The sequence below is a fragment of the Odocoileus virginianus genome, chromosome 3 (genome assembly GCF_023699985.2).
Source record: "Odocoileus virginianus isolate 20LAN1187 ecotype Illinois chromosome 3, Ovbor_1.2, whole genome shotgun sequence".
NCBI lineage: Eukaryota > Metazoa > Chordata > Mammalia > Artiodactyla > Cervidae > Odocoileus > Odocoileus virginianus.
Window position 1 is genome coordinate 75,719,231 of NC_069676.1, and position 18,585 is coordinate 75,737,815.

Genomic DNA, 18,585 nt, shown 5'->3' on the forward strand with positions numbered 1-18,585 from the left:
TGAGAATGTTAAAGCCACTAGTCTAAAAGAACTTTTTACTTTTAATTTAGGAATGTATCTCATTGACAACAAATTGTCTTTAGTTTGGCAGCTGTAGAACCATCCATGATGCTCTTGGAAAATGTCAAGAGGCATCTGAAGCGTCCAGTGTGGATTAATGCTGATGTTCTTCCTGGTCCAAATGGAAATAGCAGAGCAGTGGATGCAAAACCTTTTATAGACACTGTGACATCCTTCTTTCCAGATGTGACATTTTCCCTGGGTTGGACAACAGGATGGCACCCTGAGAAAGTCAATGAAGGTGATAATTTAAAATATGTGTTCCTTTTTGGTCAAAGTAACATATATTCAGATATAAAAATAATAACCTTTAATACAAAACCAAAACCATGTTCTGTAAATCCAAGAGCCTAATGGAGAGAAAAATCTGGTCCTAAAGACGTGTGTATGACTCTTCCTTCCGTTATCTCAGACAGATCTCATTCACTGGTGATATTTTGTCACCAGGCTCCCATAAAAAATATTCATTTGCAAGGTCTAGAATGACCAAAGCTGCCTCTTTACGGACTTTAAGCAAATTCTGAGTTGGTCTCTTTGTGCTTGTGGAGCATTCTGTACTCTTTTTTTTTTCTTTTACTTTGAAGCAAACTCTGTATGCTTGATGAAAGATAAAGAAGTGGGAATAAAATCTTTTTAAGTGATGTAAGGCCAGAAGTAGGGGATGTGTGGTTGAAGAGCACGGATTCTGTTCCCTTGATGTTAGAAGGTCCTCGAAATGTAGACTGCTAGAAAGGAAGCTTGGTGCCCTTATGCTCTCTGAGGGCGTGGGAGGCCATGAGACTTTCCTCTCGGGGAAGTTTCTTCTTCTTTCTCTTCATGTACTCTTTTCAATGGACCTGATATTCAGCTTATTTTTCCTGGATGAAACTTATTACACTATTTGGATTCATCTTTTTCTTCATACATCCCTATTTAGTGATTGTCCAGTAAAATCACTAATTAGGGATCCTCAATCAGGGATCCAGTAAAATCAGATGCTCTGGGACACCTGAACACATGGTGAAAATAATTAACCAAGAAGATATTTAGAGTTTATGGAAATGTTAGCCTTTATTTTGTGTTTAGGGCATTTTAAAATTTACTTGCTATTACTGTCTTTAGATTGTAAAGTTTTAAAATCTAAACATGAGATTAGTGTAACTACTATCTGGTGCATAGTGACATTTAGGTTATAACCCCTGGACCAACAATTGATATAATCGAGAGAAAAATGGTATACTTTAAATCTGTTCTATTTTAATTTTCTAATCATTTTATTAGTGTCAGTAAAGGATTTGGCCTATAATTCAAAGTGTTTAAAGAAGGTAAACTAACAACGATTTAATAGCTTCCATACTGCTTCGGATCTCTTTTTAGTCACAGTGTAGTCTGGCTCTGACTTTAATCTCAGGCTTGAACTGAATTAAACCATGTCTGGGTCTTTAAATAATGTTGGTGTTGAATGTTTCCAGGCTACTTTTCTCCTGCTGGCCTGTGGTCATTACCACCATGTGTTTTATCTTCCCTTACTTCTTATGCTACAAATTTTAGGAAAGAGAGTTTATGTTTGTAGTAATGTAAGTAGTAGCTTATGTTAGCAACCCCTTTTTCTAATTAAAAAGATACAATTTTCTAGATTTTAAAGGAAAGCAGACCTATCCCTTCTTTCATGAGGAATTTAGCTGCTATAGGCTTTTTGTAAATTGTTCCTTTACAGACCAATACTTTTTCAACATACTTTTGATAGAATTTAGGGGTTATTTTTAAAATATACATTTTTTTTCTGAAGCTATTTATAAATAGGCAGATATATTTTCTACGATGTCTAAACTTGATTTAAAACACAAAACACATATATAAAAGTCAATTTAAACACTATTTCTATTTTAGATAAAATGTGTAAGTAATTTGGACTAGCCTCCACATTTTAAAAAAAATTGAAGTTAATTATTACTTAAATAGCTCATAAGTACCTAGCAACCATCTTTTTCCTGGAAAAGAAAGCTTAACACAAGTGGAAAATCTAAGTTTATAGAGTATATTAATGATGCAGAGCCTTAGAATTTTATATATATATGTATATATACATGTATATAGTGCCAACATTTCCTTTTTTGTACTTGATAGATTAATCAATTCTTTTCTAAGGTTTCAATTTTTTTGTTTGATTTGCTCTCGTTCATTTGTGACATTACTTTAGATGTAATTTTTTTATCTGCGTCCCACTCAAAATATTTTCCTGCATTAAGTGGTATTCTACTTTCTCTGAATCCAAATGGAAAGTTTTATGAATACCTATGAATTTACATATTCATATATAATTTAATTTTTACCCTTCCCTGATGGCTCAGATGGTAAAGCGTCTGCCTGCATTGCAGGAGACCCGGGTTTGATCCTTGGGTCAGGAAGATCCCTTGGAGAAGGAAATGGCAACCCACTCCAGTATTCTTGCCTGGAAAATCCCATGGTCAGAGGAGCTGATAGGTTACAGTCCATGGACTTTCTCTGAATCCAAATGGAAATTTTAATGAATTACCTATGAATTTACATATTCATGTATAATTTAATTTTTACTTAATTGACTTTTCAGGATTCTGGTGAGAAAAGTTAAATTTCTTTTTTTTCATTTCAGGTTACAGTTGGACAATGGTGAAAGAAATGGAATATATATGTAATGAACTAAATCAGCCTGTAACGTTTCCTGTCAGAGCAGCATTAGTCAGGCAGTCTTGTTCTCAGTTACTTTGGCTGTTGAAGCAGTCAAACAGGTATGTGTAAGCTTAACAGGGTAGTGTGTACATGTGAGTGTGTGTGAAAGATAGAAAGATGAAAACTGCTAATACAGACAGTCTGTGTGAGAGAAAGAGACAGAAAATGGACACTGATTCTGTCAGTGCTCAGACTTCCTCACTGGAATGAAGTTCCTTGATGAATCTTAATATCAGGTCTTTCACCTCTATTCCACACAAAACCTTTTGCACATAATAGGTACCCAGTAAATGTCTGTCATTTTTTTCAATATGCTAAACATTAACAAAAAATTATAAATGGATACAATAGTTTCCCTTTGAATTCTGTCATAATCCCAAGTCTTTTCCATATAAAAATTTTGTTATTTTAAAAATTAATTGTTTTAGCTGTGCAGCTTGTGAGATCTTAGTTCCCTAACCAGAAATTGAATTTGTACCCTTGGCAGTGAAAGTACCAAGTCCTAATCACTGGACTGCCAAGGAATTCCCCATATTTTATTATTTTAGCATGTCGTAAAAATTTGTTGGACCATGTATTAAATATTATAAAGCTACAGAGAGTAAAACAGTTTTGATACTATGATTTTTAATAGGTTAGTCAATAGGACAGCAGGGAAAGCCTAGAAATAAACTCAGCCCTATCATGAAACTTAGGATAGGAAAAGGCTGGTATTTCAGATCATTGGTGCAAAAGTTCAATAACTTGTATTGGGACAGGCAACACTGTAGGAAAAACAAAGTAAATGACCTTCCTTAATCTTCCTCCAAGATAAATTCCAGATGAATTAAAGACTTGAACGCCAAACAATAAATGCATAAAGAAAACACAATTGGTGATTTTTTTTTTTTTTTTTTGTATGTATGGTTTCAGAATGGAGAAGACACTTCTTGGTAAAGCACAAAACCCAGAAGCAATAAAAGGAAAGTTTGATACATTTGAATACATAGAAATGAAAAGATTCTGGTAAAACTGCCCTCAACACATATTTTACATAGTTGTAAACAATTCTAACAAACAAATAATTATCACAAATCATCCAGAGAAAGACCCAGTTTGATAATTCACTGTACTTTAGAGAGTAAGGGAAGCATATACTCATATAATAGAGAAATATCCATATTCCTGTGGGTATTGAGTTTTTACTAAATGCTTTTTCAGTTTTTATGAAAATAACCATATTTTCTCACATTATATATTAATAAAATTATATTAGCATTTTATATATTGAATCATCGACACGTTTACAGAATAAATCCCTCTTGATTGAGATTTATCATTCTTTTAAAGTCTGCTGAATTTTATTGCTAATATTTTAGTTAGAATTTCAGCATTTTAAAGTGAGATTGGTCTGTAGTTTTTTCTTTCTCAGTTTTGAGTATCTATATCATGGACATTTCATTAAAAAAAAAACTAAGGACCTTTCTTTCTTTTTATATTTCCTAGGATGTTAAAAATAACATTCAAATAGCCTGTACATGAGTTTGAATAAATTCAGCATTGAAACCAATCTGGTGCTTAGTGTTAGAGGCTCAGTCGTGTCTGACTCTTTGTTGACCCCATGGACAGTAGCCCACCAGGCTCCTCAGTCCATGAAATTCTCCAGGCAGGAATACTGGAGAGGGTTGCCATTCCCTTCTTCCTCAATTTTTCCCTTCCTCTCATACACGCAACAGTCCTAAAGACTTCAGGCCCTTTATTATGAAAAATATCCTCAGTCTCAATCAGTTCAATATTTCCTTATACTAGATCTCAGGTCTTGCATTCTTGGCAAGCTAATCACATACTTGTCCCAATTCCCAAATCAGTTACTTCTTCAAGGATCCCTTCTTGAGTATAGTGGCAGGTGGTATTTAGAAAGCAAAATCTGGGATTTTAGTATAATCATTGCTCCAAGAGTGTCAGTGTTTCCAGGACTGTTAAGGATGGGAAAGAATCCTTAAGCAAGACACAAAAATCATTAGCCATATAGGATATTTTGAGTAATTTGAACACATTAAAATTTGGAAATTCTTTCCATCAAAAAACACCATGAAGAATATGAACAGGTTAGGCAGAGTTGGGGAAGATTTTTGTATATCAAAAGGTCTCTAATCAGAATTTATAATGATTTCTGTATTCTATTATATGCACATCAGAGTTCATCTATTATTGAATGATATTTGGATTATTTCATGGTTTTGTCTATCACAAAAATTGGTGTTGTGAACATATATATATAAATGTGGGCACACACATACATCCTGGTGCAAATGTGCCTAAAGATTATATCAGGAAGGAATTTCTAGAAATAGAATTTCTAGGTCATAGGGTGTTCATATTTTCAATTTTAGTGAATACTGCTAAACTATTTTCCAAAGAAAATGAATAAACTGTGGCTACATGTTTCAATTTGAATACATTTCACAAAAAATATTCAGCAAAAGAAGCAATGCCAAAAATATTACATCCCATATGATTCCACTTATATAAAATTTATTAACAGGCAAAAATTAAACTGTATTGTTTAGGATGGATAGACAGGTGGTAAATAAAGCATGAAGATGGCAACTGAAAAGTCTAAGTTGTGAGAACTCCGGGGGAGAGGTGAGGCTATGATGGGGCTCTGATATACAGGTGTCTCCTAAGGTGCTGGCAAATTTCTTTTCTTGGTTTGTGTTGTGTTACCCTGGATTTCATTTTATAATAATTTGTCAAAATTTACATTTATGTTTTATGCATCTTTTCCTATATGTTATTTCACAGTGGAAAGAGCTTTAAAAATGAAACCTGATAGGTGATTTGAATGAATGCAATTTAAAATACCCTTAGGCAATTTTATTTTTCCTATTTTAGTTTGTATACCATAGTGGGAGGATTAAAGGAGGCAAAATAACACTGGAAAGCTCTTCTTTTAACCTAAATTCATATCTGTTTTTTTATAAGGTTTGTCTCCATGGTGCTTGAATAAAGTATTAAAAATGCCATTTTTGCAAAACTGTGTTTTTAGAGTAATTCTTATTTTTTTCCTGTGTTCCCCACTGCAGTTTAAAATTCTTTTGGGTTTGTCACATAATAATATTATGGAGCAAAATCTGAAGTACTTTCCTTTGTTACATTTCCAGAATGATGTTATCATCCTTAAGGACAGTAATGTGTCAGTATAATAATAAGAATATATATATTGGTTAGACTGTTTTCCCATCTTTAGTAGAACAACTGCTTTGGAGATTTTCCCCTGGATTCTGACATGTTTATGAGGAAAATAAATATGAAAATACTTAAGAGATTTGCATTTCTCTAAATTCTAATAAGAACAGTGTAATAGTAATGTCACCGGAAGAAATGAAAATACATGATTTAAGTAGCATTTTAATTTCTGAGCATATTCTTGCATCCATAATCAATCTGCATATATTATTATTGTCTTTTGACTCCAGAAATAGATCTAGGTTTATTCTGTTTGACATTGTTATACCTCATACAGAAACCCCCAGAAGGGATAGCAGGGCCACTTAGAAGTGAAGATGAATGCTGGGAATGTCAGTGACAGTTGTCTCTCTTCACTGTCCCTTCCAGTCGCGCTTTTGACTCTGGCCTGGCTGCTGAAGAAACCAGGTCAGAGCTGTGGTTTTGTATAGGAACAGATTCCTCGATCAACAGCGCAATCTTTGCTCTTTTGTCCAAAGTTGGGCCTGTTTACAGTGCTAACCATTCTAGGTTTCTAAAGTCATTAATTCAGATATGAGGGTTACCTAATTTAGGCAATAGTGATGTGAATTTTATTCTCTCTAGTCCCTTTGATGTTGATGAAGGAATGAAACAGGAAAATACAGTTCCACCAGTGCTAATTAATTTTTCTTCTATGTGAATTTGGGTTAGAGACAAATGAGAGTGACTATGTTTAGGCTTGTTGGAATTCTTCATCACTGTTTCTTATCTTTCTCTGTTAACTATATAATTCTGTTTTGTTTTGATGCAGGTACAGCCTGACCATTTGGACTGGAAAAAATGATAGCTATTCCATTGAAGATTTACTTTTTATTAGAGATCATTTTGACAAAAAACGAGTTTTCTATGACATCTTGGAACCACAAAACCATGAATTTAAACAAGCCATTGGAATCAAAATTAATCTCTAAGATGAAAATTCTGCTAAATTATTTCATGTTTTGCTTTTGTAATCCTTCTTTGTCTGATCTGAATTAATTACCATACAAATTATGATGATTGATTTATGTTCCAGTTCATCCAGTCAAAAAATATTTATTGAGCGCTTACTCTGTTAGGCTTATGTCCTTATAATACCGTACATACCTACAAGATTTGGAAAGAAGAGATTTCATTGGGCCTCATATAATAATGATTTAGGAAAATGAATCTTTAAAACCCTTAATAAAAATATTTTGGTATATTGAAAATAATTGAAAAAATCCACATGTCATACAGATACTAAATTACATGTTGGTGCTAGCATTACAGAGATTCCGTAAAAATATGCCATCCTCTTTTCTTTTCCCTGGAGAACTAATTATTTCAGAGACTGCAAAAGAGAAAGAGGGCTTTCAAAACGTTTTTAACTTTCACAGGGTTGAGCAGTTTTCTTATAACAAGATCAAGTCTATTTACTGAAAGCAATGAGGATTAAATTAGGATGTATCTAGAATTTCCTTATTGTTCAGAGCATCCTGACAGCCATATATTAATGTGTTGTTTTATATTCTTTGTTTTGATCATAGTAACTTATCTAGAGTGAGCAAAATACTATTGGAGAGCAGAATTTTAATCCTGGTAAGCTGTTATTTGTTTTTCAAGTTTTTCACCCACACCACTTTGTTCCAGGCCCTTGTTCTACTACTAGAATTTTAAAAATTATTTCCTCATGACTTCATTCCTCACATTACTCAAAGAAACCCTGGATAATTCTGTTAGAAAAAAACACAACTTTGAAAACACCTCTCTTTATGCCAAATCAAAAATCTCTAGGGGCTTCTTAAATTCAACTTCATTGAATTTTGCTCTTTCAATACCCTTCCTAATATAGTCCCACTCTAAAAGTTAATTCAGTGTCCTCAGCACAGTGCTTTGTTTCAAAAATGCTTACACCATCAGTAATCTCCAGATTTTACTTTAACGATTACTTTTAACTGATACTGTTCAATAATTGTGTCATACATTGTAGTTATGTCTCCTTAGCTAGACTATGAAGTCCTTCATGGTGAGAGAACATTCCTAATTGTCTTTACAGTATCTGGCACAGTCCTGAGCAAGGTATTCAGAAAAACATGTTGCTTTCTTTCATTTATTGAAAAGTAATTTACCAATGAATGTCCTAGGATATGTAATTTGTCTTTTATCAACCATTTCCCCCCAGAGAATAAAATAGTGCTGTGCAGAGAGAAGAGCTTCGGTTTTGAATTCAAATAGACTTCCCTTACAGCCCCACCTCTGTCCCTTGCCAGCCAGGGATTTGGGGAAATATTTAACCTCATTGAGTCTTGATTCCTTCATGTATAAAATGGGGGCAGGAGGCAGGGTGGAGGATGAGGATTCCCTTGTAGGGTTGTTGTGAAGATTAAGGGAGATTCTTGCAAAGGAAGCATGTAGCTCGGTGCTCGTCTGGTAGCAAGTGTTCAACAGATAGTCCCTTCTTATTAGACTTACCATGCGATCATAGCCATTGTAGATAGATAGCGGTAAGAGATAGAACATGAAACATTGTACACATGCCAGTACTTAAAGAAAATTATCATACTCTACTTTAAATTTTAGCTACAGCTGAATATGGTGCTATTGGTCAAATACACCTAAAACTTCACTTTCTATGGTGGTTTGCCAAAAGCAAAAGGTGAAATTTCATAATTATAAAATTATAACAATTGTAGCAAAGAATAACTCTTAAAACCTATGGTAAAAAGTATTGTTTATGTTATAAATGTTCAAAAATGACCATGCTTTGCTTTCACAAAAAGAGTTGAATTTATAAGTGAACTACATTTAAGTTTAAAATAAAATTCATTTGCCCAGATTATTTTCACTATTTATCTGGTCTTCAGTAATATTTTTTAAAGTATTAATCTTAACACCAAATACCTTTATATTGAGAAATTTATCAACAGAGTGTTATTTAGATTAAGATTTATAACTATATTTTAAAGTGTTCTCGAGAATAAAAGGACTTTCCAGGTGACTCTGTGGTAAAGAATCCACCTGCCAATTCAGAAGATGCCAGAAATACTGGTTTGATACTTGGATGGGAAAGGTAACCTGGAGGAGAAAATGGCAACCTGCTTCAGCATTCTTACCAAGTAAATCCCACGGACAGAGAAGCCTGGCGGGCTACACTCCATGGGGTCGCAAAGAGTCGGACACAATTGAGCACATATAAAATTATATAAGAGAATTATAAAATTTATTCTGTTGAAAAGTAAAATTTAAATGGATTATGGTCCATATGGAAAAAAGGATAACGATCCCTACTTCACACCCTACACAGATAATAATTTGAGTGGGATCTTAGGCCTAAAAGTGAAAGCTAAATCTATAAAGCATTTAGAAGAGAATAAAGGAGAATGTTTTCATGACTTTAGGCAATTATTTCTTTCCTTTTTTAAATTTCAGCTTTATTGAGATAAAGTGACACGTAAAATTGTAAGGTATTATTATTAAATATTTGGGAAGAAGTTCACAGACACAAGTAAATGATTTAATATCACCTGTTTTTTTTCTCTCCAGATTCTCTGGCTTAATGTATTGATATTAAGATCCCATAGCATCCAAACGCCATTTCTCAAGCCTGCAGAGCAATCCTTGCCCTAGAAGATGCTTTTGTACAAGATCCAATTGTTCAAAAAATCAGAGCTTTTAAAAGGAGAGTGGCTTATGGCCCTGTAAAAGTGATTTGATTGCTGAGCAACCAGATGCATACTCATTTATCCAGTGGGAAATTGGTGCAAGTTATTCAGAACAGGTTGTTCATTTGCTTGTTTGTTGGAGCTAGGGTTTTAGGTTTTTCCTTGTAACTAAAACAACAACAACAACCTAAATACCTAGTGAATATATAGAAAAATGTGATATTTCTCATTTTGAAATTTAAGATGGGAGTCTACCTAGTATGAGCTTACTATCTTATAAGTTCATGAATCAATGCAAGGAATATCGTGTGTTAGAAAGATGCAAATAGTAGTGCTGAAGTACTTTTTAGTCTAGAAAATGAGAGTATAATGAGTTAGCGAAACCGAGAAGAACTGATAACAGGTCTTGAAAGAAGTGGGACAGGATCCAGGAGCGCTTGGTGGCCTCAGCAACAGGAGTTCAGAGGCCTTGATCCAGAGTCCCACCTCAGCGTCACTCTTCTAGTCCTCACTGTGATTACCTATCTGTTCCTCGCACATCAGGACTGCCAGGCTTTGGTCCAAAGACCTTAATTTGTCTAGTCGCTTGTGTCTGTCATGAGGGAGACATGTAATAGTACTTCAGGGTTCAGTAGGAACTCCAGGATTGTGGGGGGCAGGGGTGGGGGAGGAAAAGGGACACCTAATTGATGTCTGATTTATTGAAGCAGGGCAAATAATTCAGAAATGATTTCTATCTCAAGACTTATCGTCTAGTAAGGGGAGCAAAAGTGAAAGCGAAGTCGCTCAGTCGTGTCTGACTCTTTGTGACCCCATGGACTGTAGCCTATGAGGTTCCTCCATCCATGGAATTTTTCAGGCAAGAGTACTGGACTGGGTTGCCGTTTTCTTCTCCAGGGGATCTCACCGACCCAGGGCTGAACCTGGGTCTCCAGCATTGCAAGCAGATGATTTTACTGCCTGAGCCACCAGGCAAGCTCGAGCCACAGAGGAAGCCCAGTAGGGGGAGAGAGGCTTGTAAAGAGTATGTTGGATATTTGCTGTAACTCCTGTAATGGAACGGTACTCCAGGTTGTGGAAAGAGACAGCAGTCTGTTCTAATTTGGAGAGAATACTTGAGTTGTGTTAAGTAAGATTCACCATGTAAACAGAGGGAATGGCCTTTCTGACAGAAGCACATGAGCAGAGGAACTCTTAAGGAGGAAAAACTTGTTCAGAAAAGTTTTTGTGGAGGCACTGTATTTCAAAGCTGAACATTTAGGCAGGGGCCAGATTCACTTTTCAAGCTAAGGAGTTTGTTCCTTTTCTCTCAAGCTGTAGGAGGCATCATACCATTTTAAGCAGGGATGTGTTATCAGTTTTGAGTGTTACAGAGATGATTCCAATGGCATGAGAAGGAGCCTTAGAATTCTTGAAAGGAGATGACACCTTGAATTACTGCTGCTGGTAAGTCACTTCAGTCATGTCCGACTCTGTGTGATCCCATCCCTGTGATTCTCCAGGCAAGAACACTGGAGTGGGTTGCCATTTCCTTCTCCAATGCATAAAAGTGAAAAGTGAAAGTGAAGTCGCTCAGTCATCTCTGACTCTTCGAGACCCCATGGACTGCAGCCTACCAGGCTCCTCCGTCCATGGGATTTTCCAGGCAAGAGTACTGGAGTGGGGTGCCATTGCCTTCTCCAGCCTTGAATTAAGGTGGTAGCAAAAGGGGATGGGAAGCCTCAAGATATAGAGGAAAGGTTAAGAGGGAAGAACTTTTAAGACTTTGTAAACTAGTTGAATGAGAAGTATGGGGGAGGAGGAAGAATCTAATAATACATATTTTGGGCTCATGTAACAGAGGGTCAGGAGGAGCCACTGACCCAAACAGGATAAGATAGAGGCTAGATATTGCTATATTTCTCAGTGATTTGATGACATTGCTCCTTTATACCAATTTGGAAAGAAAAATAAAAACCCCATCTTCCTGCCTCTGAACTCACCTCCCATCTATGGTCATACCACAACAGAACATGCCCAATCTCGTCTGAACTCATCTCCCCTTCTGACTTTAGAAAGAATGCTCTTTAATTCCGTTTTCCCAGGTAGCGCTGGTGGTAAAGAATCCATCTGCCAGTGCATGAGATGCAAGAGTGGAAGGTTCAATCCTCAGGTCAGGAAGATCCCCTGGAGTAGGAAATGGCAACCCACTCCAGTATTCTTGCCTGGAAAATTCCATGGACAGAGCAGCTGGTGGGCTATAGTCCATGGGGCTGTAAAGAGTTGGACTTGACTAAGCTCTTTTAATTCTATCAGTTTCTTAAAAACAACTACACTCACTCCCCAGTAACTGCTACTTTACTGCATATTTTTAATTATGTCATAATTTTAACCAACAAAAGCTACCTCACAGCCTAACCATCAGAGTAGAGAGTAAACAGGCAAACCTTGAAAGGTGCTCACCCAACCTCCTGTCCTCTAAGGGAGGCTTTTTGGTTTCTATGCTTCTGCTTGCAAAAGGAACCAGTCTGACTAAATCAGGCAGTTGAGTTGTTCTGGGTTTGATTGCTGCTATAGAATCTTCATAAAGGCTGGTCATTGCCCCTTTCTCCTTTATCCCTTTCTTGGGGATCACATAATGTAGTAAGAATTTAGAAAATTTAATTGAAATATTTACTGTGAGAGTCTGTTGCCACTTTGTGAATTCAAGAGCTAATCAAAAAATTCTGAATTAAAGTTGAAGGGTGTGATCTCTTCACACAGCCTGTTGAGCTCCGTCCCTAAGCCAAGGTCTCTATAAGGTCTTTCATGACTTCCCCAGGGCTTTCTCCTGGTGCACATCCTCTGCTAGACTATGATTATTTTATGGGTTTGTGTTTTGCCCTCAACTGTGCTGTTGGGGGAGAGGTTATTCATCATTTTTGTATGATACCTGGTCAGAACAGGCCCTTAACAAATGATGGATGAGTGGATGGATGGATGACACAAAACCTCAGCAATTCTCTTAGATCAATTGTTCTCAAAGTGTGGCCCACAAACCCCTCAGTGTCCCTGAGGTGCTTTTAGAAGGTGGATGAGATAAAAACCATTTGTGAAATTGCCTATCTCACTGTGTTGACATTGCAGTGATGGCAGGAAAAAGAATGTTAGGCTCAGCTGTGGATACCCCGTGTGCTGCGTGCTGTGCTTAGCCACACAGTCGTGTCCGACTCTTTGTGACCCCATGGACTGTAGCTCGCCAGGCTCTTCTTGTCCATGAGCTTCTCCAGGCAAGAATACTGGAGTGAGTTGCCAGGCCATCCTCCAGGGGTATCTTCCCAACCCAGGAATCGAACCCAGGTCTCCCACATTGCAGGTGGGTTCTTTACTGTGTGAACCACGAGCGAAGCCCTTAGTATGAATCAAATTGCTGGCATCGACTATCAGTCATAATCTCCACTGCCCTACATGTTCAAACACAAAGGACACAGGAATATCATCGAAGATTCAGCAGCAGTTAGTCATTTCAGTCAGTCCTGATCCTGAGTACGTGTCTTTTTAAGATTCCATGTGAAGGAATTGAGGTAGTGTACAGCTCTGTTGTGCTGAAGTTCAGGGCTTAAAGAAAAGCCCTTGATGCAACTGAACCAGCCATTTCTTTCACGAAAAAAAATATATTTACTTGAAAGAACAACTGACAGCCCAGTTACTTAGTCTTGGGTAATTGGCAGATATTTTCTCAAAAATGAATAAACCAAGCTTGTCACTTAAAGGAAAACAACTGACAGTATCTTCTGCCAATGATAAAACCTGAGTTTTTACATGAAAAATTAGAATTTAACTAAACTTGAACTCATCATTGTGAGCTTGACAATTCCCGACACCTAAGGACTTTGATATCAGTGGTGATATTAATAAGTGTTATTTTTTAATGCTACATAGTACAATGTGTCAACACTTAGAATATCTGCATAACTCAAGGAATCATTGTTTTACAAATTACTAATGCATGATATTATAAGGTCTTGCTTGGATAAGGAATCCATTCAAAGTGCAAGACAAAGCAATGAAATTTAATGTAACAGAAAATGAAAGTTCCTTGGTGTGGCTTCAAATTCTATACTACAACTAACCGTTTAAGAAACTACCACCTACTTAACAAGTTTGAGTACAGTATCAAGAAAAATGATCTACAGTTCTAATGAGGTGGATAAAACTAGAGCCTATTATACAGTGGAAAGTCAGTCAGAAAGAAAAACACCAATATTAACACATACATATGGAATTTAGAAAGATGGTAATGATGACCCTATATGCGAGACAGCGAGAGAGACACAGATGTAAAGAACAGACTGTTGGACTCTGTGGGAGGAGGCGAGGGTGGGATGATTTGAGAGAAGAGCGTTGAAACATGTATATTACCATATGTGAAATAGATCGCCAGTCCAGGTCTGACGCATGAGGCAGGTGCTCAGGGCTGATGCACTGGGATGATCCTGAGGGATGGGATGGGGAGGGGTGAGGGAGGGAGGGTCAGGATGGGGAACACATGTACACCCATGGCTGATTCATGTCAATGTATGGCAAAAACCACCACAATATCGTAAAGTAATTAGCCTCCAATTAAAATTAAAACAAACAAAAAAATCCTCATGAAGAAAAAAAAAAGATGATCTATAATTATCTGAAAAGCCTCTTAAATTATTTCTTCCTTTTATATATATCTGTGTGATACCACATTTTCTTCATGTTTCCACTAAACATTTTACAACAGATTGAAGCAGAAACACAGATGAGAATCCAGCTGTTTTCTATTAAGTCAAAATTTAAGACACTGCAAAAACATAAAACAGTGCCACTCTTCTCACTAAATATATTTTGGAAAATGTAGTTATTTTTCATAAAATATTTATGCTATTGTGTAATGGGTTTGGCATTTTGAAACAATATTTTTTAAATGTCCCAGTTTTAAATTTTAATGTAGTAAATATTGATACACATAACCCAGATATACAAAACACAAAATAACAACAAAAAACCTTTGTGGTTCTAATTTTTAACACTGTAGAGCTCTAAGACCAAAAGGTGTGAATGTATCAAGGTGTTTCAGGTGCTCAGCATTTGTGGATAAAAGGTTCATGCCATTTCTGCTTTGATCATTCTAGCATTGTTTCTTTAAGCTAGAAAACATATGTCAGTCAGTCATTTCAGTCGCTCAGTCGTGTCCGACTCTTTGTGACCCCATGGACTGCAGCATACCAGGCCTCCCTGTCCATCACCAACTCCCGGAGTTTACTCAAACTCATGTCCATTGTGTCGGTGATGCCATCCAACCATCTCATCCTCTGTCGTCCCCTTCTCCTCCTGCCCTCAATCTTTCCCAGCATCAGGGTCTTTTCAAATGAGTCAGCTCTTCGCATCAGGTGACCAAAGTACTGGAGTTTCAGTTTCAACATCAGTCCTTCCAATGAACTCTCAGGACTGATCTCCTTTAGGATGGGCCGGTTGGATCTCCTTGCAGTCCAAGGGACTCTCAAGAGTCTTCTCCAACACCACAGTTCAAAAGCATCAATTCTTTGGTGCTCAGCTCTCTTAATAGTCCAACTCTCACATTCATACATGACTACTGAAAAAACCATAGCCTTGACTAGACGGACTTTGTTGGCAAAGTAATGTCTCTGCTTTTTAATGTGCTGTCTAGGTTGGTCGTAACTTTCCTTCCAAGGAGTAACTGTCTTTTAATTTCATGGCTGCAGTCACTATCTGCAGTGATTTTGGAGCCCCCTCAAATAAAGTCTGCCACTATTTCCACTGTTTCTCCATCTATTTGCTGTGAAGTGATGGGACCAGATGCCATAATCTTTGTTTTCTGAATGCTGAGCTTTAAGCCAACTTTTTCACTCTCCTCTTTCACTTTCATCAAGAGGCTCTTTAGTTCTTCACTTTCTGCCATAAGGGTGGTGTCATCTGCATATCTGAGGTTATTGATATTTCTCCTAGCAATTTGATTCCAGCTTGTGCTTCATCCAGCCTAGCGTTTCTCATGATGTACTCTGCATATAAGTTAAATAAGCAGGGTGACAATATACAGCCTTGACATACTCCTTTCCCGATTTGGAACCAGTCTGTTGTTCCATGTTCAGTTCTAACCGTTGCGTCCTGACCTGCATATAGGTTTCTCAAGAGGCAGGTCAGGTAGTCTGGTATTCCCATCCCTTTCAGAATTTTCCACAGAATTTTCCAGACTATCCACATAGTCAAAGGTCTTGGCATGGTCAATAAGGCAGAAATATATGTTTTTCTGAAACTCTCTTGCTTTTTCGGTGATCCAGCGGATGTTGGCAACTTATCTCTGGTTGCTTTGCCTTTTCTAAAACTAGCTTGAACATCTGGAAGTTCACAGTTCATATATTGAAGCCTGGCTTGGAGAATTTTGAGCATTACTTTGCTAGCATTTGAGATGAGTGCAATTGTGCGGTAGTTTAAGCATACTTTGGCTTTGCCTTTCTTTGGGATTTGAATGAAAACTGACCTTTTCCAGTCCTGTGGCCACTGCTGAGCTTTCCAAATTTGCTGACATATTGAGTGCAGCACGTTCACAGCATCATCTTTCAGGATTTGAAGTAGCTCAACTGGAATTCCATCACCTCCACTAGCTTTGTTCGTAGTGATGCTTCCTAAGGCCCACTTGACTTCACATTCCAGGATGCCTGGCTCTAGGTGAGTGATCACACCATCGTGATTATCTGGGTTGTAAAGATCTTTTTTGTATAGTTCTTCTGTGTATTCTTGCCACCTCTTCTTAATATCTTCTGCTTCTGTTAGGTCCATACCATTTCTGTCCTTTATTGAGCCCATCTTTGCATGAAATGTTCCCTTGGCATCTCTAATTTAAATGTATTTCGTGTCTAAATATATTCAATCCTTGAAAAATAGTTTTATTAGTCTTTATTTATTTTTTTATTTCTTGGCCGCACCATTCAGTTTGCAGAATCTTAACTCCCCAACCAGGGACTGAACCAGGCCATCAGCAGTGAAAGTTCAAAGTCCTAATTACCAGACAATCAGGGAATTCCCTATTAGCCTTTAAATTGAAAAATATATATGCAAGCAGTTTTAAGACTCTAACAGTACAGAAGTATATTGAAGTTGGTTTTTAGTTAAAAGGCTGTATAAAATAATGACCCATTTGGAACTTTGTAGAGGAAAGAGAATAATTATAACCATTGTCTTACTAACTTTTCAAATGTTTTCTAGTTTTTAAAATTCCCTTATCCTTACATTTATGATAAGCAGAAAAAATCTGAAGTGTGTACTATACGCCAGGCATTGTACTAAAGAGCCTTTGTGACATGATATGATCACTGATAAAGATACTGTCTCCTGATACGCTCTTCAAAGCTGAAGCCTTAGGTGTCAAAGCTGTCTTATAAAGTTGGAACTCTCTTGGCATGAGCCATGAAGTCCTTGTTTTGATAATGATTACCTTCTTTCTGGACCATATTTTCCATCTTGATCCAACTGATACTGCTTTAGGTACTGTCTTGGTCTGAAACATTTTGGATGTAATAATAGAATCCTACTCAAATTAACTCAAATAACTGAGGCTAGGGAAGAACTTACCATAGGAGAAATATCCAGAAAATTCAGAGAAATGTTGAACACTTAGGCTGCAGGAAGGGCAAAATCTAAGACCACTGTCCTAAGCAACTAAGACAAGGTCCTTAGCAGTGGGAGGTCACAAACTCCAGTATGCCACAAGACAAATTCAGATACTGAGAGAAAGCCCCCATTGGTTCATCTCAGTTTGTGGCTTTGTTCCTTTGGGTCACTTGTCCATCCTTCATCCAGTTTACTATCGGGGAGTAAGGGAACCAATGGGATGACGTGATACCTTAGGCTGCCCCTTCTAACAGCTGCAGGCAGAAACAGCCAAGAATGTACCTGGTGGTATACCCCATCTCTTCATTCTTGAGAATTCTGATGCCTTGATGCTCCATTTGTGTGGAACTGGGATAACCTACATTTACCCCTGGTTATGATAATGCAAGGGGGTCCCCAGTGAATTCCTCAAATTCTACCCGTATTTATTCCAACCAGTGTCATGAAACCTTTTTCTCCTGTGAAGGAACCTGGAATGATCAGATGGTTATCACAGTTTACATTCTGGTGGACTGTGATTGAATACCTTGGTGGAACTGTTCTTCCCTTGGATGTCAGATTCCTCATATTTATAGGATCCAAAGCTGTAGGGATAATATAGACTTTTTTTTTTAAGAAATTGAGAAGAGCCTTTTTGAAATGTGTTGCCTGACAGTCAAAATTCATATTTATGCCACTAAAGCTAACACTGAATAAACATGAAAATAAAGCTAAGAAGTTGCATGGATAACTGAAATTCAAAAGTGTAATCTCAATCATTAGTTTTCAACTTGTCCCAATGCATCTAGAATTGTCAAGTAAAGCCTGTCTCAAAAAATCTTCGAAGTTGATAAGACTTTGATGGTTAGTCAATCAAAGGAATCTCTTTTGTTAAATCTTTGATTAACATCTATCCTCAGCTATTTCCAAAAGTTATTGTTATCTTCCTAGGATAGGTAAAATAATTGAAATATTTTTGTAACTTCAATTTTCTGGCTTTAGTTGTTTTTCTTAATCTGGAGGATTCGGACTATGCCAGTCATCAGTCCTTTCAGTATTTAAGGTCAAATCTCAATTGAATCCCACGGGATGACTTTACAACCAGGCTCAAACAACCTCAGCCCCTAAAATGTTCCTAGGATTGATAGAAGACTAAAACTCTTCCAAACATGGCCAACAAAGTTTTAATACTTTAAATATTATTTTCATGTTGGGATAAGAGTAACAACAAAAGTTATTCTTTCTTAACTTTCTATTTACTCCAAGAAAACATATATGGCACAATTTCTCCTCAGATTATGTTAATTTTTATCATTAGTATGTGTACTATATAATGAAAAGTAAAAAATAGCACTGATACTCAAAA

General features: G+C 36.9%; 1 protein-coding gene across 3 annotated transcripts in view; it reads left to right on the top strand.

The window, feature by feature from the left end:
• The window catches only part of FAM151B (family with sequence similarity 151 member B), a 30,412-nt gene extending 21,618 nt beyond the window's left edge, over positions 1–8,794 (top strand). For all 3 annotated transcript variants that reach the window (XM_070465757.1, XM_020875759.2, XM_070465756.1), the window contains 3 exons: positions 84–301; positions 2,672–2,807; positions 6,749–8,794. In XM_070465757.1, coding sequence (XP_070321858.1) covers positions 84–301; positions 2,672–2,807; positions 6,749–6,908 — 514 coding nt within the window. In that variant the 3' untranslated portion in view covers positions 6,909–8,794. The remainder of the gene's footprint in view (positions 1–83; positions 302–2,671; positions 2,808–6,748) is intronic.
• The last annotated feature ends 9,791 nt before the right edge of the window (positions 8,795–18,585 follow it).